Source organism: Callorhinus ursinus, unplaced genomic scaffold (assembly GCF_003265705.2).
Source record: "Callorhinus ursinus isolate GAN/ISIS: 27379988/994484 unplaced genomic scaffold, GSC_fseal_2.0 scaffold24, whole genome shotgun sequence".
Lineage (NCBI taxonomy): Eukaryota > Metazoa > Chordata > Mammalia > Carnivora > Otariidae > Callorhinus > Callorhinus ursinus.
Window position 1 is genome coordinate 9,993,440 of NW_027397086.1, and position 26,647 is coordinate 10,020,086.

The window sequence follows — 26,647 nt, forward strand, 5'->3', positions numbered from 1 at the left end:
CATGACAGGACTTGGGAACTGAAAGGTTCTCGGTCAAGTCTGAAGCAAGTCATTCACTGAGGCTGGGAGAAGGGAGAAGGCACGTGTGCGGAGCGACAAGGAACGAAACAGCGGAGCATGGGAGAGTGAACTGATCAGAGAGAAGGGTGATGCTGCCCATCTGAGGTTGAGGACGAAAAGATTGTAACGATACCACTGTGCCTGGGTGGGTGATATTTTTCTGCAGGAATACTCAGGATGGGTACCAGCCCAAAGCACACAGCTGCAGTTCTGTCGGGCAAGTGAGACAGGAGAAAAGGACAAGGGGCTTGAGGACATTTGCAAAAATGGGTATCGAGAGGACCGTGGAATTTAGGTCGGGCGATGATGAGGAAGGTAGACAGGAAACCTGAACGGACAGAAAAGGTGGGATTCATGCCCTGGAGTTGTCAATGAGGTTGAAAACTTGTCAGCGTGGGGTGCAGTGGACAGCGTTATGATCGCTGTGGGCTGCTTAGCTCAGGACTTCCGAGGTGGTGGGCACAATTTCTGAGCCGCACAAGGTTGAGGATGTGACAATGGGAGGAGACGGTTGAGGTGGGATCGAGAAGCAAAGAGAGAGGCCGGCATGTTAGAAAGGAAGATGAGGAGTTAAACAGTAACTGCCCATGGATGTGTCCAACTGGACAAGGGGTTTCGGAGGAGGCCATCAGCACTGAAGCTCTAAGGTCCCTCCTCACACGCCATTTCTCTCGTTTTCATCTCCCGTGGCACCTGTCTCGGGCCCTTGATTCGACCACATGCCTCCCGGCCTCCCCTGGGTCCAGTCCACCTCTGGACCAGCAACGCTGCCAGAGGTGACCGTGGATCAGGCTCCGCACTGAGGGCCTGCTCGCGGGGGGGCAGGACCCAGGTGTGAGGACACAGGTGTCACGCTTTCCGAGTCTTCCCCACCTTTTTCTCTAACTCCCGGAGTTGGGCCAGAATTCTCTCCTTCTCTTCATCAGCTTCCTGAAGTTGGAGATCTGTAAGGCCTTGGATTTCCTCCATACTTTTTAGATTTTCTTGCAAATAGTGAATTTCATTCTCCAACTGCTGGATTCTTGCTTCGTGCTGCCTCTTATCAAAACTAATCTGTGAGGAAATCAAGTTTCAAAGAGGATTTTTAGGCAAAATAAAAACTTTTTAGGGAATCACATTTCATTTTACTAAAGAAGGTAATGAAATTTTGTACTAATGAGTTACAGGGCATGGTTTTATCTTGAATGTTCTCTAGGATCTAAAATCTAAGATTTTAATGTTTGCGTCATCATTAAAAGAATTGCATCCAAAAAATCAGATTCTGGCACGACACTACACCCTAGCAATGTAGTATTGTTTACCTGCATGCCCACTTGCTTCCAAAACAAGGAAAACAGAGCCCCAAAGAAGCCTGATTGACATCAGGGTTGAATTTCAGTCACAGACAGTTTGACTCATGAAGAGTGAAAATAACAGTAGGTGTACTGTATTTACATGAGAAGGAAACACTGCAATTTGTTGGAAAAACAGGAGTATTGGCCAAACACACCCTCGAGCTGCCTCTCGCCCTTTCCTTACCCGTGCTTCCAGGGCCCTCTCGCAGGCGTGCCTGAACTCTGCTTGTCCGCTTGCCAGTTTCTCTTGCTGCAGGGCCATTTCTTCCTGAAGCTTTCTCTCTCTCACTTGGGCTTCCTGTCTCTCCCACTGGGAGCGTGCAAGGATTTCACTGAATTGTTTCTGCAAATCAGCAAGACTTTTCCCTAAGACATCTGAAGAAGTATGGATTCTGGTGAGGGGGAAAAAAGATGGCATAAAGGTGACCTTTCAGCTGTCAGGCCGGATGCCGGTTGCAAACATGCTGGTAGCCGTGCAGGAGCAGAGAGAGTTGCCTGGAACGGGACCCGCGTCAGGACACGGCAACTCAGCACCCCTGAAGTGCAAGTCACTGTTTTATCCAGTGACTGCTGTCACTCTGAAAACACAGGCTCCTAGTAGGCTAACAGTGTTTGCTCAAAGAATAAATGTCCATTTCATGTATTTAAATCAGCCTTGGTTTTGATACTTATTTTCTATTTAAAATGCATAATATGGCTCTACTTTCTGAACACATGCAATGAATTTTCAAGACAAGAGTTACTCTTAAAATTTCTGCTTTTTAAATTAAATAATACCAAAAAGTATGAAAGATTTAAAATGTAAAAAAATCAGTGATAGGCAGTTTGAATGAAGCAATCTTGTGTCTCAATCACGGAAAATATGACACAGGAACGCTTACAAAAGAAATCAGCCATTAACAGAACTTGGGAAGGTGAATCTATATGCACCTTATGTTCATAACTCAGCAATCTCAATACCTGGAGGTCCTGATTTTTCATTACCTCATCTCCCCAGCTCCTGACTTCAGTTTTTTCCTTAGCTCATCCACACGAGCTGCCACTTCTTCTGGACGAATCAAACCATCAACCACATGGTTAAGGTGACTCTGGAAATCTTTAAGTTGCTGTTTTAATAGGTCATTGTCATCCTATGGATGGGGGTGAAATGGGGAGGTAAGAGTTACCAAAACAAAATTTAAAATACACACACATACCAATACACAGACTATAGTACTTATCATATGATAGTTCTATTCAACTTCCTTTACCAGGTCTTTAAAAATGCTTTCTAGGGCGCCTGAGTGGCTCAGTCAGTTAAGCGTCTGCCTTTGGCTCAGGTCATGATCCCAGGGTCCTGGGATCAAGCCCCGCAAGGGGCTCCCTGCTCAGCGGGGAGTCTGCTTCTCCTTCTGCCTGCCGCTCCCCCTGCTTGTGCGTGCTCTCTCTTTCTGACAAAATAAATAAATACTAAAAAAAAATGCTTTCTATTTGGGCTGACAATATCTGAATCTACTGATCAATCTAAAGTCACAAAAGACAAAACCAGGCATTACAGTATTTCCTGATGTGATACAAAAGTAAGTACCCATGAACACTACCTATGAACGTCTTCTTGCTGAGAAGTAACTAACTTGAATCTAAATAAGCCTCAATATGCAACATAAGAACATATTAATCAATACCAGAAGAGATGCAACCAGCAAAATCTAGAATACAGGAAACTATACAGGACAAAGACCTGGTTTTCTCTAAAATACTACAAAGGGGGAAAGAAGGAAGAAGCCTATAGACTAGAACAGACTTAAGAATCAAGTCAACAGAATGCAATGTGTGCACTTTATTTGGATCCTGATTCCAACCAACACTTGTCAAAACTGTGAGAGGTATGGGTCATGGGATTGGGTCCCACACTGGACTCCACACTGAGTGTGGAACCTGCTTAAGTTTCTCTCTCTCCCTTTCCCCCAATACCTCTCTCTCTCTCTCTGAAATGAAACAAAACCAAACTGTATGAGATAATTTGAAAATTTGCATATGAGAAGGCATTTGGTATTAGGGAATTACTATAATTTTAAGATATAAAGTGGTATCTATTCATGCTTTTTAAAAAAGCCTTTGTATAGTATTTACAGATAAAATAAGATTTTCAGATTTTATTTATTAGAGAGAGAGAGAGCGCGCGCATGAGTGGGGGGGAGGGGCAGAGGGAGAAGGAGAAACGGATGCAATGCAGGGCTCAATCCCAGGACCCCAGGATCATGACCCGAGCCATTCAGGCACCCCAAGATTTTCAGATTTATTTCACAATAATTCAGTGTGTGAACAGGTGTGAGGGGTGTGTTATGGCAGGCATGACAGATGAGGTAAGGCTGGCCATGCACTAATAACTGGTGAAGACATGAGGATTCATTTCCATATTCTACTTTTGTACATGTTTGAAATGTCCATAATTCAAAGTTAAAAAAAACAAAACCAAAAAACACTTTGCCATGAGACTCCGTCTGCCAAGCAACTAAAAATGAAATCTCTTAATACTGAAACTTCTCTAATAGCTTATAATTCTCTGTGGGAGTATTTGTTATATGCCAGCATATTTTTATTATTAACAAACACAAATATCCCAAGAATTAAATTCACACAATGCCTCTTTCAAGTAAAAAGAAACTGCTAAAATCACCTTAAATTGTAAAGAAAAATAGTTCTGCATCCTAAGGTGTTGACTGCACTCACCTGAATACCTATATTCCACCTGAGTGATTAATTTAAACTTCAAACTCAGCGAAATACTCTTAACTAAAATGGAGAATTCAGAATTGCAATGAACATGTTAACTGCCTGTCCCATCTGGAGCCTGTTATCTGTAAACTGTCCTGCCCAATGCCCTGAGGTGCCCAGATTTGTACCACTGTCTAATCCTGGCCACAGCCAGAAAACAAGTTCTCACTCTCTCCAAAGTTTGGACCAAGATCCAGGACATCAAGACCGTAACAGCAGGCCTTGTAAAGATATGTCAGCTCAGGGCTGGAGTCCATGGTGGGCAAATACAACGCCCACAGAGACAGAGAAGGAGAAATGAGAGAGCCCTGTAGCTCCTGAAAGACTGACTGACACAGCAGCTCTGTCTCCCTTCTGGAGCTCATGTTAGTAGGTTTTGGTTCATTACAGCTAAATGATTTTCTGACAAAGACAAATGCAGAGTGAGTTTAACCTGAACTCTGTATCAGGAGGTTATTAGGCCAAGGACCTAGTTCCAAGTAAGGTAGTCTCACAGCATGGGCTAAGCATTCTGGAAAGCTGACTTCAGTTTCTAACTTGGAGGAGAAGGCCCCAAAAGAAGACATTTTAGTCTCTTTCTTTAAGAGATGTATACTGAAGTATTTATGGGTGAAATAAAGATGTATGAGATTTTCTTTTGAAGTATTCCAGCAAAACAAACATGTGGACTGACTGAACCTAGAATGGCAGAATGCTGCTTGTTTAAGCAGGGTAAACAAAAGGACCTTAGACTATTCTGTTTTTGTGATTATTTGAAAATTTCCATAGTAAAAGTAAAAAATAGTAATCTATTGAACACCTGACACACAAGTCAAACAAGAAAGGAAAATCTGTACATCTTTTATGATACTTGCTTCAGAAATTAAGCTGATAGCATTAAAAATTAAATTCTAGGTTATTACATTTCTTTAAACTTTGAGGAAAAAATATTCAAGGCATTGGAAGAAGAGAGAGAATTTGGGTGAGCTTATTAGTCTTATTACAACCCCCAGCACGGAAGCCATCCCTAAAACCATAGCCACTCTGCCCCTTTATTTCTGGTGAAGTATAACACATGCCACCTCAGTCAGCCAAGTGGCCCTTGGCCTCACAGATTGAGACCTGAGTGTTGATCCAGGTACCTGTTTGTTCAGCCATCTGTGCTCTCTGAGAGTTTAATTATCTGGAAAATCCTGTCCACCTGCTTCTCTGGCAGTTTGTTAGGCAAATTATCGTGACAGTGGCAGTAAAAATACTCTGCCAAAGCAAACCCCCCCAGATGTAAAATGACTGCATTTTTTTTAAGACTTATTTTATTTGAGAGAGAGAGAGCATGCACGTGCACGCACGCACAAGCAGAGGAGGGGGCAGAGGGAGAGGGGAAGCAGACGTCCCACTAAGCGGGGAGCCCGACATGACATGGGGCTTGATCCCATAACCCCAGGGCTCAATCCCATGACCCTAAGATCATGACCTGAGCCGAAACCAAGAGCTGGACGCTCAACCGACTAAGCCCCTCAGGCGCCCCATGACTGCATTTTTAATAGCATCCTTTCTGAGGAGGGGATTATGAAAATTGTTTACAGTTACGAAGTTCTGCAATCCACTCTAGTTAAATTCCTGGATAATTACAAAGGTATTTCAGTGGAAGAAGAATGCGTCAATCTGATCCTTTTAGCTCAGTATGGTGACAAATCCGCTTCTCGGAGAAATGTCAGGTATTGCTTTCACCTGTGAGTTCACACAGTCCTTGCTGTGTACTCCCGACCCTGGCTCCACCTCTTCACACCACCAGAACACCACAAAGGATGTGTGTGTTAATAATCTTACAGCGATGGGCTCACTAGGGAACAGAGGCTATGGTACCATCCCATCCAGAATCTTTCTTTTCTAATAATTCAAGTTGCTTACTACAGGTTGGAGCAGGTTAAGTGTCTGACTAAAGACACTGAGGGTGTCCTACGTAAGACTATATCCTGAACAGACATGTCTCTACCTGCAGCTGTCTGAGCTGTGTGCGGAGCTCACTATTTTCTTGGTCCTTTCCTTCTGAGAGCTGGGCTTTTCTGACAGCATTCTTGAGGGCTTGCTTTTCCTTCTCAAGTTCCTCTTGAAGGGCCGATTGTTCTAACTATTGCCATGGGAAGCAACAACATGAAAACATAAATAGCAACACTTTTTTTAATCTACAAAGGCATAAATACATTTATATACACACACAATCCCTTGATAGCTATGGTTTTATAATAACTCGGTTTTATGTTTATATGTTCAAATTTCAAAGCCCAAGTTCATCTTTTTCACATGCCTTCTTCAACCATTAATACTTAAGAAAGAGTAGACATCAGAATCAGCTCAGCTCAGATATATCAAATAGAACCTCAGGGGTGGGCCCAAGTACCTACCTTCAAAAGTTCTGTGAGTGATTCAACAGTTACTGCTCTTCCTTCCCTTAGACTAATATTTCTCAAACTGTGGTCCTCAAATACCTATATCAAAATCACTTGGTGTGCTTGTTAATAATGCAGATGCCCAGATTACATCTCAGCCTCAATGGGCCAGAAGCATCGGGGGTTGGGGGGGTGGGAAGGAATCTGCATTTAATAAGCTTCACAAGAGATTTCATACAGCTAAAGTATACCAATTAGAGATCTGTAGATCAGAGAGAGATCTGTTATGCTCCATACTCTCAATATATGGCTTGAAGACCAATTCTGGTAGTGTTCCTCCCAAGAAGGGGAATATCCCTCTTAATATCAAGCAGATCGGTGAAAAGGCTAGGCTGTTATAATATTTTTGTCAAGACTTATGAAGAAAAAAAGGACAATGGAAATACAAAGGACAATAGATTTCAAGCTAGTAAAGGCTGGCTTGAAAACTTAAGAGAATTTATTGGAAATGAGATGCCATCTAGAATTTATTATTATTTAGAAATCTGTATTTACTGTTATTTTAATTGTTTCCCCCCAACTTCCCATTTTTTTTGTACTCTGATCTTATCAACTATAGTTTTATAAAACTTGATACTCTGGAGAAATATAATCCTGACAATTGTCAGGTGGTCATTTGGTATCTGATAAGGGATACAAATTACCATAATTACTATAATAAGCATGACCTATTTTTAATTTCCTTTTCTAATCACATGAATTCTATTTTACATACATTCCTGGGATGCAAACTATTTTATTCTATTTCACTTTCATCCAGTAAGTGCATCTTGACCCCCTTTATGTGCCAGGGACCGAGAGAACAGAAACAGGCATATACAATCTGGGTAGTCACTGTGCTCCGAGTCTAGCGGGAGAGATGGACAATCTAAGCTGATCTAAAAATTTTGGATCTAAAAATCTAAAATGCTTTGACTGAGCACAGGCTACAGGAAAACTAAAGTAGGATCCTGAACCCAGATTTCCAGCAGCCACAAGAGGAAGGTCACAGTGGGCTTCCTGGAGAAAGATGCAGCCTGTGTGAATAATAGCTAAACAAAATTACATTTTTAATTTGATAAAGAATATGCAATAACTGGCCCCTGTCTGCCTGTCTTTCCCTCTCTCCCTCTTCCCTACTCTTGCTCCTAGCATCCAAGAGGCATACTTTCTGCACTTCAAATGCACTATGCTCCCTCTCCTTGCGTCAGCCTAGAACACTCGTTCCTTACCCCTACCCTTTTCACCCCCGATCCTTCTGCACACCAAAATCCAACTCATCCTTTGAGTCTCGGCTGAGACATTTCTCTACGGCAGTCTTCCCTAACCCACCCCTCTCCTGCTACAGAATGCTATCCCCTTCTTTCTCCCACACCTGTTTCACTGCTAGACTGTCAGCTCCACAAGGCCAGTGACCGTGTCTGTGCTGCTCACTGCAGCATCCACAGCACCTGCCCTCAATGGCCAGTTGGTAAGTGGCTTTGGATGAATAATTATTTCTCTAATTTGCCAGTACAATTTATTTATTTTTTATTTTTTTAAAGATTTTATTTATTTATTTGACAGAGAGAGACAGCGAGAGAGGGAACACAAGCAGGGGGAGTGGGAGAGGGAGAAGCAGGCTTCCCACGGAGCAGGGAGCCCAATGCGGGGCTCGATCCCAGGACCCTGGGATCATGACCTGAGCCGAAGGCAGACGCTTAACGACTGAGCCACCCAGGCGCCCCTGCCAGTACAATTTAAACGAGTGGATACTTCATCCAACCAAACAGAAAGTAGCAAAATAAAATATAACACTAACACTAACTTAAAAGAGGTCTCTTAACCTTGTTCTGAGAAAGAAAAACTAGAATTTATTGAACACCAGCTGCTAGGTGCTTTCATGCCCGATATTTACCTTATCCTCACGATAACCCATTTTATAGACAAGGAGGCATTTTTCAGAGGCTCAAGAGCTATGAAGTGATTTGCATGCTCACACAGGGGCTCACAGGGGTCGTATATGAACTCAAAACATCTGACTCGAAAAATGTACTCTTCCCATTATTCCACATACATTATATTAAAAACTGTTTCATCTTACATTAAATTAAACAAAGGCTGATATGTTAATTGGATTCTAGATGGCTTTATGCCCCTACTTACCTGGCTGAGCCTTCTAAGTTCTTCCAACTCCTCCTTGAGCTGGCTGGCTTCAGCATCCCGTATTTTCAGCTGAGCCTCTAGCTCAGCCTCATAGGCACTGAGATCTCCCTGGGTCTGCTGCAGGGACACATTCACCTCATGCTGCTCCTGGAGGGCACTCTCTAGTTCTGCGAGCTCCTATAAGGATTCGGTATGTTTATGAAACCCTTCCTGTTCTGCATAAGCATCTGCAAGTCATTATAAGTAACTGGAGCACTGTGAACCAAACGGCCAGCCAATGCCGGCCTGGCACAGAAAGTTTTCATTAGCAATACAATGAAGCTGCAGGCTGTGCATATCCAGGTTGGAAAACAAAATCCTGACTAAATGTAATCAGAAAAATCAGTAAGCTACCAACATGTTTTCCAAAGTAATCAGCTGTGTGATACTTCAAATGTGTCTGAATACATAAGAAGAAAAGGCCTATTTTCCATCAGACACTGGAATAAATGTCTTCACATATATTCTTTCATCATATCTTCACAGCAACTGTGTAAGGCACAGTATTATCCCCATTCTACAGAAGACAAACTGGAGAATAAATATCTAAGTAAATTGCACAGGGCTGTGTAGTTTAAAAAAGATAGGATACGAACGCAGATCTCTGGCTCCAAAACCCACACTCTTTCTATTAAACCACAGCATGTTCATTTATTAGAAGAACAAAATCGGATTAGCACTCTCTAATTAAGGATGATAGAGTAACTTGAATGGGTGCTGACAAGAATATAAGTACATAGTGATTAGCATACCACAGTTCTGATTCATTTTAGTCCGTCTGCTTTTTATGATTATTTCAGCTTTTATCTATTTATTTGGGATCTTGAAGAACTAGACTGAACTATTCTAAATTAAAAAGGAGGGTCTCGTGACGAGAACTTCTATAGAAGGATTTCTGAGGGGTGGTCCAAAAACCACTTGGCATCTGAATTATTGGGGTTGCAAAATGCAAATTCCACATATAACCAACAAAGGTCCAGAATATATAAAGAATTCCTACAAATCATTAAGAAAAAGAAAGACAATCCAATAGAAAAATGGACACAAAATATGAATAGGGAATTCACTGAAGAGGAAGCCTGAATAGCAAATAAACAAAGGGAAGGGGCCCAATCTCTTCAGTAATCAAGGGAAAATGCAGTTTATAACAAGATATGAGTTTACATGGGGCAGGGAGGAACAAGTTAAACCATGAGAAAACAACAGACAAATTCAGAATGTGGGACACTCTACAGGACCGTTAGCCTGGTTTCTACACACACATCTACATGCACAGCTACAAAAGACATTCTTGGCCCAACTGGGAAAACCTGAATACGGTTCAGATATTAGATGACATTAGGGAATTATTAATTTTTCTAGGTATAATAATGGCATTGTAGTGATGTAGGAAAATGTCCTAATTTTTAAGAGATGTGTACTTAAGGGATGTTTGCAACTTTCAAATAACTCAAGGGGAAAAAAACAAATAGAGCAAGATATTTTTTGAATCTAGGAGAACACACAGATATTCACTGAACTATTCTTTTAACGTTCCTTGTAAATGTAAAATTTTCATAATAAAAAAAGATACCATTTCAAACTCAGCAGAATGGCAAACACTAAGACTGACAAAATGTTAAATTTCCTGAATGTGTTAATTATTCTGTGTTAGATACTCTATGTTAGAAAATGTCCCTATTCCTAGGAAACACATGATGAAATATTTAGGAGCTAAGGAGGGTGATGTCCACAACTAATTCTCAAACGGTTAGAAAAAATTTTATGTAAAAATTATATATGAAAGAGAAAACAAATGTAGCAAAATATTAATTGATGACTCTGAATGCATGGTACAGTGTTATTTGTATTATTCTTGCAACTCTCCTGTAAATTTAAGATTATTTCAAAATAAAAGCTTAAAAAATAAAAGTCAGATAACACTAAGGTGTTGGCAAGGATGGTGGTGCTCACATTGCTGGTTGGAGTAGAAACTGACTGAATCCCTATGGATGGTAATTTGACAATGTCTAGTGAAGTTGAGGGGGGCACATACCCTCTGACTTATGTTCCAATCTTGAATATAGTCCCCATGCTCAAGATGTATGCAAGGATGTTACACTCAACATCGTAATAGCAAAAGACAGGAAACCACCTAAATGTCCTCCAAGAGGAGAATGAATAAGCAATAAATCTGTGGTAGTACCTATAATGGAATGCTATATACACTAATAAAAATAAGCAAACTAGAGCTATATGTATCAATATGTATAATTCCCCAAAACAGAAACAGGAAGAAAAAAAGTGGTCAAAGGATATGCACACAATGATAGCTTTTATATAAATCTTAAAATTATGCAAAACAATGCTACATATTGCTTATGGATAGCCACATATATAATAAAAGAGATACAGGGAATTAAGTATATTCAAGATTCTTTACCTCTGTATGGAGGTACGCAGAGGGTTTCAAATATATCTGCAGTGTTTTATTTCTTAAGCTGAGTTTAGAGTACATGGTGTTAAATATAATTTTTGTCATTTTTATCTGCCTGAGAATTTTCATAATATTAAATATATGAATTCAAACTTCCATAGTAAGTCCTACTGGGGATGAAATTTGGGAATCTGGGTTCTCATGCATGACAGAGTTTGTCAAACAACTAAAACAGATCAAGTGAAATCTCCAAATGAATGGCAACAAACCAGGTATGGAAGGTATAATTTAGAACACTGTGTCTTTTTTTGTAAAACAAAGTTAAAATTATGAATAACAAGAAGAATAAGAAAATTATGTTGTGCTTAATTTTGCTGCACAAATAACAAAATATGAACACTTAATATACCAACTGTAATAGCTACAATTTCCTATTTTTTAGAGTTCTTTGATAACAACACCTATCAGGGATAAAAACTCAGCTAGAATAATCTTCCTCTTCTTAGTAAAAGAAAAATAATGATTCCAAGTGTTTCACTACTAAAGGGAAAAACTCCATTAAGTAGCCATTAATACTTTCTGTCACTTCAAATTACAGGGTTGCTAACTTCCTTAGCTAACTTAATTTGGACATCACCTACTTCTGAGGCTGAGGAAACAGGCAAGAAGAAATAAATCATACCTTCCTCATATTTTCTGCATCTATGGCCACTATTTCCAGTTGGTCCCTCTCCTGCTCGACCTCACTCAATCTCTGCAGCAATGTCTCTTTCTCATCCTGTAGCTTTCTGCACTCATTCTGGGCCTGAGCGGCCTGGCCTTTGACAGTCTCCAGGTATTCTTGCAACCCACTGATGACACTTTCTAAATCCTTCTTCAGTGCTTCGTTTGCTGCTATTTGTCCTACGCAAAATGGAAAAAGGCAAGGTGATAATGTATGTGAGAAAATGTTTTCAAGATATAGAATTACTGCATTTAGTCTCCTTAGTTATTTGTTACTGGCTAAGAAAGAAATTCCAAGCTTTCAATGATTTGTACCATCTTGTTTTTCTTTTTCAAGACATAATGATTGTTTTTCCCTCTATTACCCATAGTACAGTAGTATTAACTAGCTATACAATAAAAACAGTTTATTCAGTGGGCACTGCTTATAAAATGCTCAATTTGGGCTGTAAGAAGTTTAAAATAAAATAATGAAAATAAATTTTTCCAAATAAATTTCCAAATAAAATGAAAAATGTTCAATAAAACTGTGAGTCCTTGCTGCTACATACACAAAACAAAACCATTCAACATACAAGACTAATCCAAAACTGGCAGCAAAAACATGTAACTTGAAGACTTACAAAAAACCCCAAACCATATATTGGGTACCTACTATGTGCCAGGCACTTTATGAACACCACCTCATTTAATCTTCCCAACAACTAATGACTGAGATAGAAATAACCTGTCACACAGCTGATAATAGCAAAACGGTAATGGGCTCTTTTTACCCCATCCTAGGCCCTCACCACTACAACCTCTATTATCTTCCTCTTCCACTAGTAGGGCAATGTCACAGTCTAAATCTGCATTGCAAATGTAGATCATAAAATTCTTTCCACACTCCCCTTAGAACTAGACACTGAACGCCCTGGTGTCAATGAGCTCTTTGTTCCTGAAAGGATCATAGGCTTTGGAAGAAGACAATGACATGCCAGAGCTGATCATGATCATGTACTGACTTCTTGCCTACCAAATGCAATGACCTGACTCACTAGGAAATCAATGCAACAAAACTAAAACTGAAAAAATGTTTACTTCTAGTAAACATTTTTGGGTACTCTGCAAAGATTTCCCTATCAAACACTAATATGAACAGCTGAAGCATATTCAGCTAATATCTGGATTAATGCCTGACAGGGTGTCAGTTGTCTTTTGTTAATACTGAAACATCTTAAATGTTTAAATTTAAATACTGATTTACCTTAAATCATACTTAAATTCTCACCTTCAGTAAGCTGTTGTTCAAGGTCCTTAATCTCTTCAGTTTCTTTGGCAATTCTAGAAAGTATCTCATCCAAATGGCTTTCAAGTTGTTTGTACTGCTTGTTCATAATGTCAAGTTGTTGTTCTTTACCTCTTTTCTGAGCCTTCATATGGCACTGAATTGAAAAGAAAAAGAAATCAACAAAATCCTGAGTTCTTTAAACTCTTTTAAAAATAATAATAATGTGGGGCGCCTGGGTGGCTCAGTCAGTTAAGCGTCTGCCTTCGGTTCAGGTCATGGTCCCAGGGTCCTGGGATCGAGCCCCACATCGGGCTCCCTGCTGAGCAGGAAGCCTGCTTCTCCCTCTCCCACTCCCCTGGCTTGTGTTCGCTCTCTTGCTGTCTCTTTCTCTGTCAAAAAATAAATTTAAAAATCTTTAAAAAAAAAATAATGCTTAACATTTCTAAAGGAAGAATGGAAAATAAAATGTAACAATTTGAGTCTGTGTCAGGCCCTGTGTTGTTTTCACACAGGTAGTTTTCATTTAAATCTCATGGTAACTTGATCTGGAAATCATCTCTACTTCCTAGATCTGAAAACTGAAAATCAAGGAGGTTAAATTTAAATGATTTTTCCAAGGGCACACCTACGAGGTAATGTAGCCAAGTTCAGTGGTCCTGGCGCTGCATGTGTCTTCTAACAAGGTCTCAAAAAGGTTAATTATATATACACATATCCATAGAAAATGACTATATTCCAAGATGTTAACAAGAGTTATATCTGGGGGGCTCCTGGGTGGCTCAGTGGGTTAAACGTCTGCCTTGGGCCCAGGCCGTGATCCCAGGGTCCTGGGATGGAGCCCACTTCTCCCTCTCCCTCTGCCTGCCGCTCCCCCTGCTTGTGCTTTCTCTCTGTCAAATAAATAAATAAAATCTTTAAAAAAATTTTTTTAAAGAAATTATATCTGGGTAGAAGGATTATCTTTTCTTTTTTATGAATATGTTTAATATTTAAAAAATTTTATAATAGTCATACCTTTTTAATCAAAAAAGCATGTAGTTTAAAAAAAGGTTTCTTAGGGATAAATGGACATGGAAGAAATACTTACTTGGAATTGAGGTTTATTTTCAATTCCTTATACAAAGAAACATTTTATTTTTCAGTTCGATAAACTGGGGGCTGAGAGAAACCTCCAAAACCATTCAGCCCAGTGATTCTCAAGATGGAGGGCCCTCTGGAGGCACACTCCTCTATTAGGACATACGCCCCTGGTAGAAAACAGAGCTTTTCCATACTCACATACCCACTCACACCCTGACAGCCACGCATTTGGGAGCTACTGTAAACTGAAAAGACTAGATTATATTTTCAGGTGTGCTCAGGGGAAAAAACCTGAGAACCAATGGTCTAGTTTAACCCTTCCTTTTACATGTGAGGAAACTGAATCCCAGATCTACCAATGACCTGCCCAGGTCTTCTCAGAGGCAACTGTTCCTGTGGAGACAATTCCCTCTCACTCACACCCTCATGGCTCAAGTTTGCCCCCACAAGATCAGAGGAACAGAACAATAAACCGAGAGAGAATTATCAGGAGAAACAACTCCATCACAGTCAGAACCAACTCCAAGCTCTCAAGTCTAATACTCATTTTATTATAAAAGAATATTTTAGATGTTCTGCTGCCTCCAAAGACAAGAAAGAAAAGTCCCTTCATTTTTAAGGAACAAGTGAATAGCAGCCTGCTCAGAACGTTTTTGTTTTACTATTGTAAAACTTAATGGGGTTTTCAAAATTCTTCTTTCCCTGCCCTCCCCAAATACCCATCTGAAATCTTTCTGGGAAGGTAACTGCAGATAACAGCTTAAATTCTAAGTAAATTTAGGATTTTTATGGCTCACGAAAGAAAAAAAAAAAGCTGCCTTCATGTCTCTATCATCAAACCTTTAAAATTCACCATTAAAAATTCCACTGAAACCTCTTTCCACGCAGACCCAAAAAAGGCTCAATATGCCAATGATTTGCATTAAGCACATGGGAACAAAAGTACATTCTGCTATTTCCACGACCATGGAGCTCACAAACGAGTTATAAAAACAGGAACTTACATCTCTGACTCCTCCTCCTTTCAAGTCTTTTGCACAAAGAGAGAGAAAATCATCATACCTTAACTTAAAATTTGTCCTGTTAAAACTGAGCCGTTGAGACAGGGAAATTGTGGGCGGGAGGGCTTTCTAAAGCTGTTTTCAAATTCACGTGCACTTCCCTCTCTGACAGCCACATTTTTGTAAGCGCCTCCGAGCCTCAGTAACTTCCCTGAGCTTCAAACCACATTCCTGGCAGAGAGTGAGCGGCAGCCCAGCTCGTCCAATCACGAGCAAGCTTTGAGGCAGGCCCCACCCCCGTGCTTTAAATCACAACACAGGAAGCTCTCAAGGGCCAATCACGCACAACCTTTGCAACAGATTACTACAGGCTGATTGCCCACAGAGTTGCCTTTCGCTTCCACAGGGCATTGCCAGGTAGGGAAGAACAACAGAAATCTTCCTTTATTATGTGTGTTGCTGTGGTGTTTGTGCCTCTAGCTATGTACATTTTGTATAGGTAAAATGGGATTTGATTTTTAAATAGTACTTTTTCCTTTTGAAACCTTGTTAAATGCTTCTGTTTGTTGAAAACTTGACTGGTTTGACTCTGAGCTAATTTTAAAAATAATTAATCTCTGTAGACCTTGAATTCTCTTGTGGGTAAAGGGTCACTGCCGTAGCACAGCGTGGGCTCAGCCTCTTCCTAAAAGGGTGAATTTAGGAAATCAGTCTTTTAAAATCACATTTTCATCTTCTGCAAATTAAAAAAAAAAATCACCAATCCTATGGATGCTGTGATGAAGTTCCTCACCAGTATATGCAAAAACCCCAACATGGAAGACTTCATTAGCACTTAATGTGTTTGTTCTCATCATATCTCAGAGTCACAATGTTTTCTAATCTCTCAAGCTTTTACTTTTAAATTCTATTTGCTATTCAGAAAGGCACTTTATCTGATTAGATAATAAAAGTTAACTGGATAAAATCTGTCTCCATCTATAGAAAAATATGCAGGATACCACACTTGATTCTTTCCCTTTTGCTAAAATGTTCACATGTTGTAGAATATGATGCCTAACAGGAGCCTAACATTAGCCAATAAGGTGACTTTGTGCAAACTAGAAAAAAATGTTCCCTCTGGGTGAACAAATTAAAGAGACACCCTCTGGTGCTTTGACTAAAGCTATAACCTTAAAAATGAACCATTAGTTGTTTTAACAATACCAAAAAGGAACCTTAAGTCGGGTTTGTATGTTTCATCCCCACTAACAGAGACTGCCTTTCAAAATGTGGATGCCATTCCTACTTCTCATTTAACTCCTTTCTGTGTGTAATTCTTTATAGAAATCCATGAGGATTAGGCTCCCTTTCTACCAAGAATATCAAACTCATTTGTTAAAAGCAAACATACAATCTACATTCTAATTAGACTCAGAGATCACAGTACTGGAGGGAGCAGCAAAGGAGCTTTGGGTTGTGCCTTATACACTGGGTTCCTTCCTACCTTCCCAGATGCAAACGCTCATAAACATAGGGCTGGCCCTGGGGAATACAGATAGCAGTAGGATATAGTTCCTGTCCTTAGGAGCCCTACATAGGGTGGCAGACTTCCAAACAACTTAGTGCAATAAGGCAAGATATTACTGACCATATTACACATTACTTAAAATCTAATTTTTCATGTAACGAAAATTCTTTAAAGTAATCAAGTCCTCTTTTAGTTTCAATTTTAATATTTAGACTTAAGCTTTTGTTAGAAAAGACCTTATTTCTGTGAATGATAAGGTTACCTTTTGTCAAAATTAGCTGGCCTGCAAAAAAAAAATTTACCCACGATACATTATTGAAATGTTTAAAGGGATAACCAAGTAACTTGACCAGTATTTAAAGTAATGATAGTGCATTGTCCTTACCATGTTAAATTCTATGATTTCTCTTAAATCAGAGATTTTAAAGTTCTTTTAAAAAATAACATTATTCAAAGTATAGCAGTGAAATATGCAGGAAATATTTTTACTAATATTTTTACAAATATTGGGTAAAATGTAAGCCATTAGTAAGACTTCTCAGAGACAGAGACAAGAACCTAACTCCATCCTGCAGCCACCAGACCACCTCTGGCCACATATTAGGAAGACACGCTCTAGAGAAATGTTTCCTTTTTAAGGACAAAACAAAACAATATGAAACAACAAATAACTTTAATGTAATATTTGCATAAAGGATTAAAGAAGAAGTAGAGAAAGGACTCTAAACCCCTTTCAGCTCTCTCATCTCACCACCTTGCTCTTAAGAAAACAAAGCAAGAAAAGAGAAAGGGTAAGAGGTTTAGACAGCACCATGGAGCAGGTTTCTTTTGATTTGAAATATAATGATATTCAACAGCCACTTAAAAAAAGTTAAGTGTACCATGCATCTATCATTCTACTGAAAGCTATCTCCTTCAAGCCTTAGGTTTTGTTTTCAACACAGAGATATATATACTTCTATATATAAGTATATATGTACATATGTTATGTATATACAGACATGTATATATAATACACAGATACATATGACATACACGCATACATAAACATATGTATTATTCAAATTTGTGCATCAAACTAAAAGACTTTCAGAAAGAACTCTGAGGCTAAAAATGAGGAGACATAATTTCTAGATGGAATGATACTCTAGTCCCTATAGAACAAGCCCAAATCTCTTCATTTACTTACATGTTTTGGGTCTCTGGAATCCGGGCTATCGATGGCTATTTGCAGGTCCTTGATTTCATTCTGCTTTTCAGCAATTTCTTGGCTTTGCTTTTCCATCTGCGTTTCTAGATCCATAGCTTCTTGGCGTAATTTATTGAGAAGCTGTATCCTACCACTCAACTGCTTGAAAAGAAGGTCTTTCTCCGATTCTGAAACCTAATCACCCCCCATACCCCAACACACAATTAACAGAGGATAGCAACAGTGATTTACAATTTTAAAGAAAACTTCTAAAATTTAAAAAGGTATTCTGTGCTCTACCAGTTTTTTTAATAAAAGTAAAACGTTAAAGTCATCTAGGCATTCCATTAATATTTTATACTTTTATGCTTATTACATGTAGAAAATCTTACTTTATAAAAGTTTATGAAAACTCATAAAAGCAGGTAAAAATGAAGTTGTCATTCCAGTATAAGCAACTTGTAAATTATTAACAATAATAACCATAATATTAATAGTCAACTTTATATAGCACTTACCCTTGTTATGAGCATGTCAAGCAAATTAATAGTGTAATGAAAATTTAGGCTTATATGTACTCATAAAATAACTTTTCAAGCACATTTTGTAAACATCCATTTATTTAAAAATTAGGTACATTATTTACATCTATCGATCTACCTATATAAGCTTTGGTCGACATTATTATAAAACACTCTTTTTTTAATTATTAAAATCATTCTTGATGGCTCCCTCTACCTCATCTCCCACTTTCAATCCATTTTTTTAAGTTTTTATTTATTTAAGTAATCTTTGCACCCCATGTGGGGCTTGAACTCATGTCCCCAACATCAAGAGTCGAATGCTCCTCCAACTAAACCAGCCAGGCACCCCTCAATTCATTTTTTAAGTCTGATCAGTTCACCTGCCAAATTTTGCTGACAATCAGTTTATTTCCCTCCACATCCACCGTCGCCCCCCTAGTTCAGGCCATTACCATCTCTTGCCTGTACTGAACAATAGCCCCATAGGAGATTCACCCATCTCCATTCTTTCTGTCTCCCTCACCCTATTTCACTCTCAGGCAGTAGCCAGAGTGACCTTATAAAAATACAAACAGGATCAGTCATTCTACTACCTAGTGTCCTTCAAAAGCTTCCCATTACCTTCAGACTAAAATTCAAATGCCTTACTCTCTACCATAGGACAGCCCATGAAGCCTGGCATAATCTTTGACTTCATCTTCCACACACTCTCCCTCCCTCGGCAGAGAAATCTTTAGTGTGTTTGCACCCACTGCCTGGAATACTCGATCACTGGCTCCTCACATCCTTTGGGTTTCAGCCCAAATGTCACCGCCTCAGAGAGGCCTTTATGGATCCACAATCTAAATTATATCCTTTTTATTGCCTTCCTAACTATTTTTTTCCTACAACACACATGTTGTTTAACTATATTTCCTTTTTACTTTTTTAATGCTTGTTCATTGCCTATTTCCTGTCCATGTGGGAGGGAAATATACCTGTTTTATTCATCACTCAGGGTCCAGCCCAGTCAGGGACTAGCATATAGTAAGCTTCCAATAAACTTGAGTCAATTTCTAGTTACTATATAATTTTAAAATCATAATATAGTGTATCTTTTGAAAGAATCTATAATTTGGACTTCACATTCTTGTTTTACCTACTATGGTATGAATGCAGTTACCAACATAATTTTGAAATACTGATTTTTAAAAGTTGCAAATAACTAAAACCTTCTACACACTTAAAAACTATCAAGATACTTCCTTTTTAAATACTCCCTATGCAATTACATCATGGGTTTGAGCTGTTTATTTCTTCATGACATCCTTCGGTAATTTCTGAGAGTGTAACACCTCCATCTTTTTGTTCACCATATTTTATATCATTTACATTTTTGCTGCTTGTGTTTGATAATGTGCATGTATAGTAAAGATGTCTTCTGACTCTTAATCTAGGTCCCAGGATCTTAAAGGTGGGTAGTGCTTAAGTAAATTAGAACCATATAACAGGAGGCATCAACCTCCCTGGGTAAAGTAGACACTTTCATAATAGAGTAGACAGAACACCTCTTTTTACATAAACTATAAGTAATTTATTTCTATTTGCTTTATAAAATGTTAATAGAATATCATCATGAATGGAAGGAAAGTGTAACTGGAAAATACTGGAACCACAACTGATGCTGAAAACTGTTACTCCGTAATTAATTAGGCAGCACTGATTTAAAATTTGTTTAACATGGTTATGAAGGAAGAAAACACATTTCATTTTTTTCATTTCCTCCTGCATTGCTACTTGGCTTTTACGTACTTTTTTAAGTTGTATAGCTTCTTCCAGCTGTTTAAATTCTTCAGTAGCTTTTAAAATTTGTTGTTCTGCCTTTTCTATTTCATCATGTAGTTCTGATAGTCGAGTTTGTGCTGCAGATTTAAAAACCATGAACACAGACACACACAAGAAAAATCTTGAATTCTCAAATTTCTACCAGATTTTCACAATAACCTCCTCCTCCCAATTAAATTGTTGGTATAGATCACAGAAATTAAAAAAAAAGAAAAGTAATTTATGACAGTTTTCCACTCAGTTAATCTCTAGAATACTTTTTTGATATGCTATAGAACTATAATTGATCATTTTATTCATAAAATTCTTAACATAAAAGGGGCTTTACTTGATACATCCAACACTAGAACTCTTCTGAGAGAATAAGAATTTATTGGTAAATATGCATTTAGGTGTCACTAAGTTATAATTAGGTTCAAGCTATTACAAAAACTCTGTGTTAGAGGTTATTACTTTATGATAGGGCTTGGTATCAAGAAATTCACCACTGAACATTGTCTTCCAGCTGGGGGTGATCTCAAATCAATTACTCTCTATCTCAAATTTCCAATTTCTCTCCTTCCCTCCCTCCCTGCCTCCTATAAAACTATGAGACCCTTGAAGCTAGTCTACACATATATCTGATTTATTTCTGCTTTCCTCTTCCAGAACTTTGTATAGGGTGTATGAGATAGACAACTCAGTCTCTTTTCTCAACTCCTCTCCAAGCCAACCTTTCTACTGGCCTTCCATGTTTTCCATTTAGCTACCAACCAAGGGAAGATGAGCTGCTTCACTGGATTGGTGAAAGCCCCACAATGGGCCACAATTACTAGGGGGATACATAAACTCAGATCTGCTTTCTTCTTCCATATCCATGGAGCTCACTGGGTAAGCAGATTTAGAGTATGCCATTGGCAGGGTCTCTAAGAACCCTCTTGGATTGACTTCTTCTTCTTTATGACTTGCCAGGAAGTGGTAAGATCCTTTCCATTAGATGTTTTGGGACAGGTTGGTAAGAGTCAGAAGCTGGTCTTAGGCCCAAGCCTAAGGAGGGTGCACTGATCCAGCTTATCCAAAGCACTGCTTTAGGTTTTGGCTACATGCATAATAATCAGTAAAGTGGTACTTGCTACAATTATGACCAATTATATCTTTGAATGTGCAGCTCCAACAGTGAGAAAGACCTGCTGGCACGTCAAGATTTAAGAATTCTTGGATCCTCTGGACATGCTGCCACCAAATTACTATCAAGAACCCCATTTTCAACCATAACAGGAATCATTAAAAAATGATTTGCTCAATGAATCACTACTTTTTTTTTAGGCTTTTCATGTAAACAACAAAATAAATACCTTTGGCATGTTTAATGAAAAGAATTATAAAACAAAATTTGCCTATATATTCAATCTTTTTATATTTTTAAAAGAATTTAAAATAACTTTTGTTAACCTGCACTTATTTTTTTTTCTTTGTCTTCCAGTTGTATGTCCAGTGATGTATGGGCTCCCAAGTTCACATGCTCATTTCTGAGTTGTTCCCCTTCGTCTGGCTCCATCTTCTTGATCTTTACTGTCTGGGCATTTGCAATGATATAACTCTCTGTAGTGAACATATTTCTCTTGTATCTGGATTTGCCAATGTAAGGGCTTTCATCTGGGGTTTTATCAATTTCAACATACTAAAAGCAAAATAAGTAAATATTTATGGTTCAATAAGTAACTTCTAAGCAGCCAAGTGATATTATTCATTTTATTAGTGAAGAACGTATCACAGAATTGCCTAAATATTAATCCTACATGCCTAGAAGTTGAAAAATATATACCATTTTTTATCTTACTCTTAATATACCAAAAAAGAACTAAAACAAAAAGTGGTCTCTAAGAATTCCTATCCCCAAAAAGTGGGGTTAGATTGGTTGATTAAAGAACTGCCTACAGTTTTGTGATTAATAGCACTGCTTAATCTCTCAAATCAGAAATTTAGGTGTTTTATTTTGGTTTCTTAGCTGATATGTAAGTAAAATCTCAGTCTAATAAATTTTAGTAATTGATTTTTTTTATGAACTATTGGTTGGAATCACACAGATTCTCTTGGGGTTTTTTACCTCTTTTGGATGCTGCTCTAACATACTGAACCAAAAAATTCACTGATTCAACCACAATGTTTACTCTGCTGATGCCCTCATAACAAGAAAGTGGAATGGTTACTGATAAAGTCTCTTAAACATTTTTATCATCCACCTTACCCCACTCCACTCTCTGTTGGCTTTAACTTTGGATTACTAAAATGTTAAACTCTAAGTAAATAAATAAATAAAAGTTAGGGGCGCCTGGGTGGCTCAGTTGGTTAAACCACTGCCTTCAGCTCAGGTCATGATCCCAGGGTCCTGGGATCGAGCCCCACATCGGGCTCCCTGCTCATGCAGGAAGCCTGCTTCTCCCTCTGCCTGCCGCTCCCCCGCTTGTGCTCTCTCCCTCTCTCTCTCTCGCTCTCTCTCTCTGTATGTCAAATAAATTTAAAAAATCTTAAAATAAATAAATAAATAAATAAAAGTTAAACTCACCTCTGATGGGTAATAATTTAGTGGCTCAAATTTGGCATCAATTTTATAAAAGGCCAATTCCTGTTCCATCTCATACTGTTTCTGACATGCTCGCATTAGTTCCATGGTCTTCTGTTTTAGCTACAGCCCCAAGTTGATATGAAACACATATAGTGTCAGTAAGTTAGTATAAAGGTACAATGGCACGGCAAGTTCCCATCATAACTAATAATTAGATTGTTTTAAACCCCACAGCAAATAGCAGAACATTCACAGTATTTTACCTTGATTCTAAAGTATTATAAAGAATGCAATATAAAATTATCACTTCATAAAAGATCACATAAAAGACCTTTGAAGTTTATATGCTATTTCAGGATACAAGGAATAAAGATTTAAAAAAATCATTTAAATTTGCTTTATCCAAACATGAAAGTAATTCTGTATCCATTATTTTTAAGTACACTATTAAGTATCTGCTTCCTGATTTTTCAATAATTAACACTAATTTACTTAACTTACTCTGCAATGTTAATGATAGCTTCAAATTATGGATAGAGATGATATTTGGGATTAATTACAAAGGAATCACAAGAAGGAGTGAGAAGGATGAAAATAAGAGGTTGGTTTTAACTGTACTTGTTGCTGTAGTATCCCAGTGTTCTGAACAGTATTTTTGTAATAGAGGATAAAGGATGTGAATAAGGTCAATCAGATCCCAATATATAATATTAAATTTTTAATAAAGTAATTCTACTATAATTACAGCTTTTTACTTATTCTTAAAAATTTTTGGAGCTAGAAGAAAAGAGATCATCCAATTTAATTATTTGAATTACAAATAAAGAAATTAAGTCCTAGATCGGTGAACTGTCTTGTCAAAAGTTACATATTAGATTAGTGGCAGAAGCTAAATATTTTATTAACTACCACTATCAGCCACCTTCCTACTGAACCAATCCTGTGAGTTCATTTCAAAGGTCCACTAAGTGATTTTCACCTTTTTTTTTGACAGCGTCAGATAGTAGATACCAGACAAAAAACATGCAGAAAATTTTCATTAATATGAAAATGCAAGCTGAAGAGAATAAAACATAAACAAACATGAACATTTTACAAGGCCCAGGAACTCAAAGTCGTGCACAGTTTAGCTTACAGTCATCTCCTGATTATCCGTCCAAGTGGAAGTAATGCTAACCTGAATGACAGGTAATCTTGATCAAGTACTCACATATGCCAGAACGTGTGCTATCTCATTGACTCCTAACAGCTATCCTATGAAATGGTAAAAGCTGCACCAGGAGGTTAAATAACTTGCCCAGTTACAGAGCTCGTAGTGAAAAGGCAGAGTTCAATTACAAGTCTCCTGATTTCAAATCTAACACTTCATCTATTATACGATGCTGCCTTTGATGTCCTGCTGCAGGGTGTCCAGCACATTACCCACACTGATGCTTTCACTGAATGCTCTTAAGTCCCTGAATCTCAAGAAAGCAACTCATAATCAACAGCATCAACTAATCTCGGGTTTCTCTCCCCAAAGATCATTGGCAGTAGGGCCAAACAAAGGCAAATGCGACTGGAACCATGGACAACGTATGGCTTGGTCTCTGCAGGCAAATAATATATACTCTGTGCATTTTTATATTACCTTTGTGTCTTTTTAGTACTAGCCTTAGCATTTAGTAAGCATTCAATAAATGTCTGCTGAAGAAATGCAAAAATGAGAGCAAATTAGGAGTCAAAGGACCTGAAAAGCAGGCTACTTACAGTATTAGCTGTGGATAATCAAGAGTTGACTGCAGTTAACATATTTACCGGTAAGAAACATGATACAAATTCTTTCCCTCACATTCAAATACACTGTCCTATGTACACAACCATTAAAAAAATTACACATACACACACAAGCACATTTCTTGAGAAGGCAAGCCAGTTTCAAAACTTAAGATGTACATAGCATATTAATACAAGTTATCATGCAAACCATGAAAAACATAGTGTGCAATTCAGCCCTGAAGGAACTACCTTTAAGGAAGAATAAAGAATCGGCAGAAAATGATCTGCAAGAAACCAAGACAAGGGCTAAAAGGAGAAAAAAGCAAACAGAGGCCATCACCTGGAGAACTTTGGAGAGTTAAGCTGTAGTAATAGAAGGTGCTCTTTACTGACAACTTACCTTAGGAAGATAATGTTACTAGAACCTGCACCATTCTTATATGGACACACATTTTATCATCATTCTATGTTATAGATTTACCACCTTCCATTACTTAGCTTAATTCAATTCAAATTGTTTTCATATTCATGACCTTATTTAGTCCTCACAACTCTGTGAGGCTGGCAGAACAGGTAATTCATCCTCATATTAAAAATGAGGACACTGAAGAACAGGAGTTCAATAACTTGCAAAAAGACAAGAGTAATATTAACATTAAAGTTAATTAAATTAATATTTGTTGGTGGGAGAAGAGGGGGAATATTATAGTTAAATGGCACCAGAAGTTTTACTTTAATGTTACTACGTTTCTTTTATAGGTTAAATGACCTACTATGTGAAGAGTTACTTTATGAAACTGGAAAGCATTATATAACTGTAGATGATATTATCACCAGATATTCTGCAGAAGATAATGGAAAATATTTTTCATTTGTAGGCTCTTAGAATAAGATCCAGAATTCTTTTTGAAACACAGAATAGTCTTTTGGAGTACTGAAAAAACAGGTGAAACAACATGAATTTAAAAAATGAGGGGTGCTGGAGGGGAGGGGGTTGGGGGGATGGGGTAACTGGGTGATGGACCTTAAGGAGGGCACAGGGATGTAATGAGCACTGGGTGTTATCCAAGACTGATGAATCATTGAACTCTACCTCTGAAACTAATAATATATGTTAATTAATTGAATTTAAATAAAAAATAGCCTGTTGATTTAAAAAAAGAAATTTAAAGACTATAAAATAGCTAAAAAATACATATGCAATACTAACTCTCCAACAACTAAAAAAAAGTGAAATTAAAGCAATGAGAGTCCACTTTTTTCCTATTTATAAGTTCAGGATAATAATTTCAAGTGGGGAATTGGGTTCTTTCACACACTGCTGTAGAAGCATAAAGCAAGTATATGCTTTTAGTATCTACCAAAATTTAAAATGCATATTACACAGTAATTCACTTGTAGTGATTTCTTAAAATTATTATTTTTTTTAGTAACCTCTACCCCCAATGTGGGGCTTGAACTCATGAACCTGAGACTGAGAGTCACATGCTCTACTGACTGAGCCAGACAGGCACCCCAACCTGTAGTGATTTATACCAAGGAATTACTATTATGAATGCATAAGTACATATTTACAAAGATTTTCTCTGTAGTATTGTTTCTAATAAAAAAATGGAAGCAACCTAAATATTCATCAATAAGAGTAGGTTAAATAAATTATTGTGTATCCATATAATGCAACACAATATAGACTTTGAAAAAAATAAAAAAGACTTATATGTGTGTATATGTGTGTGTGCAGTGTGTGGGTATGTTTTTTAACTTGGAGAGCTATGATATATACACTGCTTTGTAAAAAAATAAGATGCAGAATTAAAAAATATAGTAAGGTTCTTTTTTATCGCAAAATATTTGAAGGTACATATATTTAATTACATATATATTACATAACTATATGCATACATTTAAGCATAGAAAACTTTTAAAAAGGATTATATACACCCAGAGAATAGGGAAGGGAAAGAGTGAGACCTTCATTTTCTACTGTATACATTTGTATTGTCTACATTTGTTATGATAAATATATACTAACTTCATATGTCAATATGTTTTTAAATGGTTAAT

At 37.9% G+C, this 26,647-nt stretch overlaps 1 protein-coding gene across 7 annotated transcripts in view; it reads right to left on the reverse strand.

The window, feature by feature from the left end:
• CNTRL (centriolin) overlaps window positions 1–26,647 on the reverse strand; it is an 83,653-nt gene that overhangs the window by 32,070 nt on the left and 24,936 nt on the right. For 5 of the 7 annotated variants that reach the window (XR_003211492.2, XR_003211490.2, XR_012382204.1 and 2 more), the window contains exons 8-18: window positions 22,826–22,945; window positions 21,712–21,940; window positions 20,248–20,357; window positions 17,933–18,127; window positions 13,153–13,306; window positions 11,842–12,062; window positions 8,705–8,881; window positions 6,127–6,261; window positions 2,379–2,524; window positions 1,579–1,786; window positions 934–1,113 (exon numbers count right to left, since the gene is read on the reverse strand). Coding sequence is in view for 2 of the 7 variants with exons in the window: in XM_025888216.2 (XP_025744001.1) it covers window positions 934–1,113; window positions 1,579–1,786; window positions 2,379–2,524; window positions 6,127–6,261; window positions 8,705–8,881; window positions 11,842–12,062; window positions 13,153–13,306; window positions 17,933–18,127; window positions 20,248–20,357; window positions 21,712–21,940; window positions 22,826–22,945 (1,875 nt within the window). In the remaining 5 variants the exon portion in view is untranslated. Of the gene's footprint in view, window positions 1–933; window positions 1,114–1,578; window positions 1,787–2,378; window positions 2,525–6,126; window positions 6,262–8,704; window positions 8,882–11,841; window positions 12,063–13,152; window positions 13,307–15,294; window positions 15,452–17,932; window positions 18,128–20,247; window positions 20,358–21,711; window positions 21,941–22,825; window positions 22,946–26,647 lie in introns of those variants that run through there. The other 2 variants (XR_003211491.2, XR_003211494.2) reach the window with 2 other exon arrangements.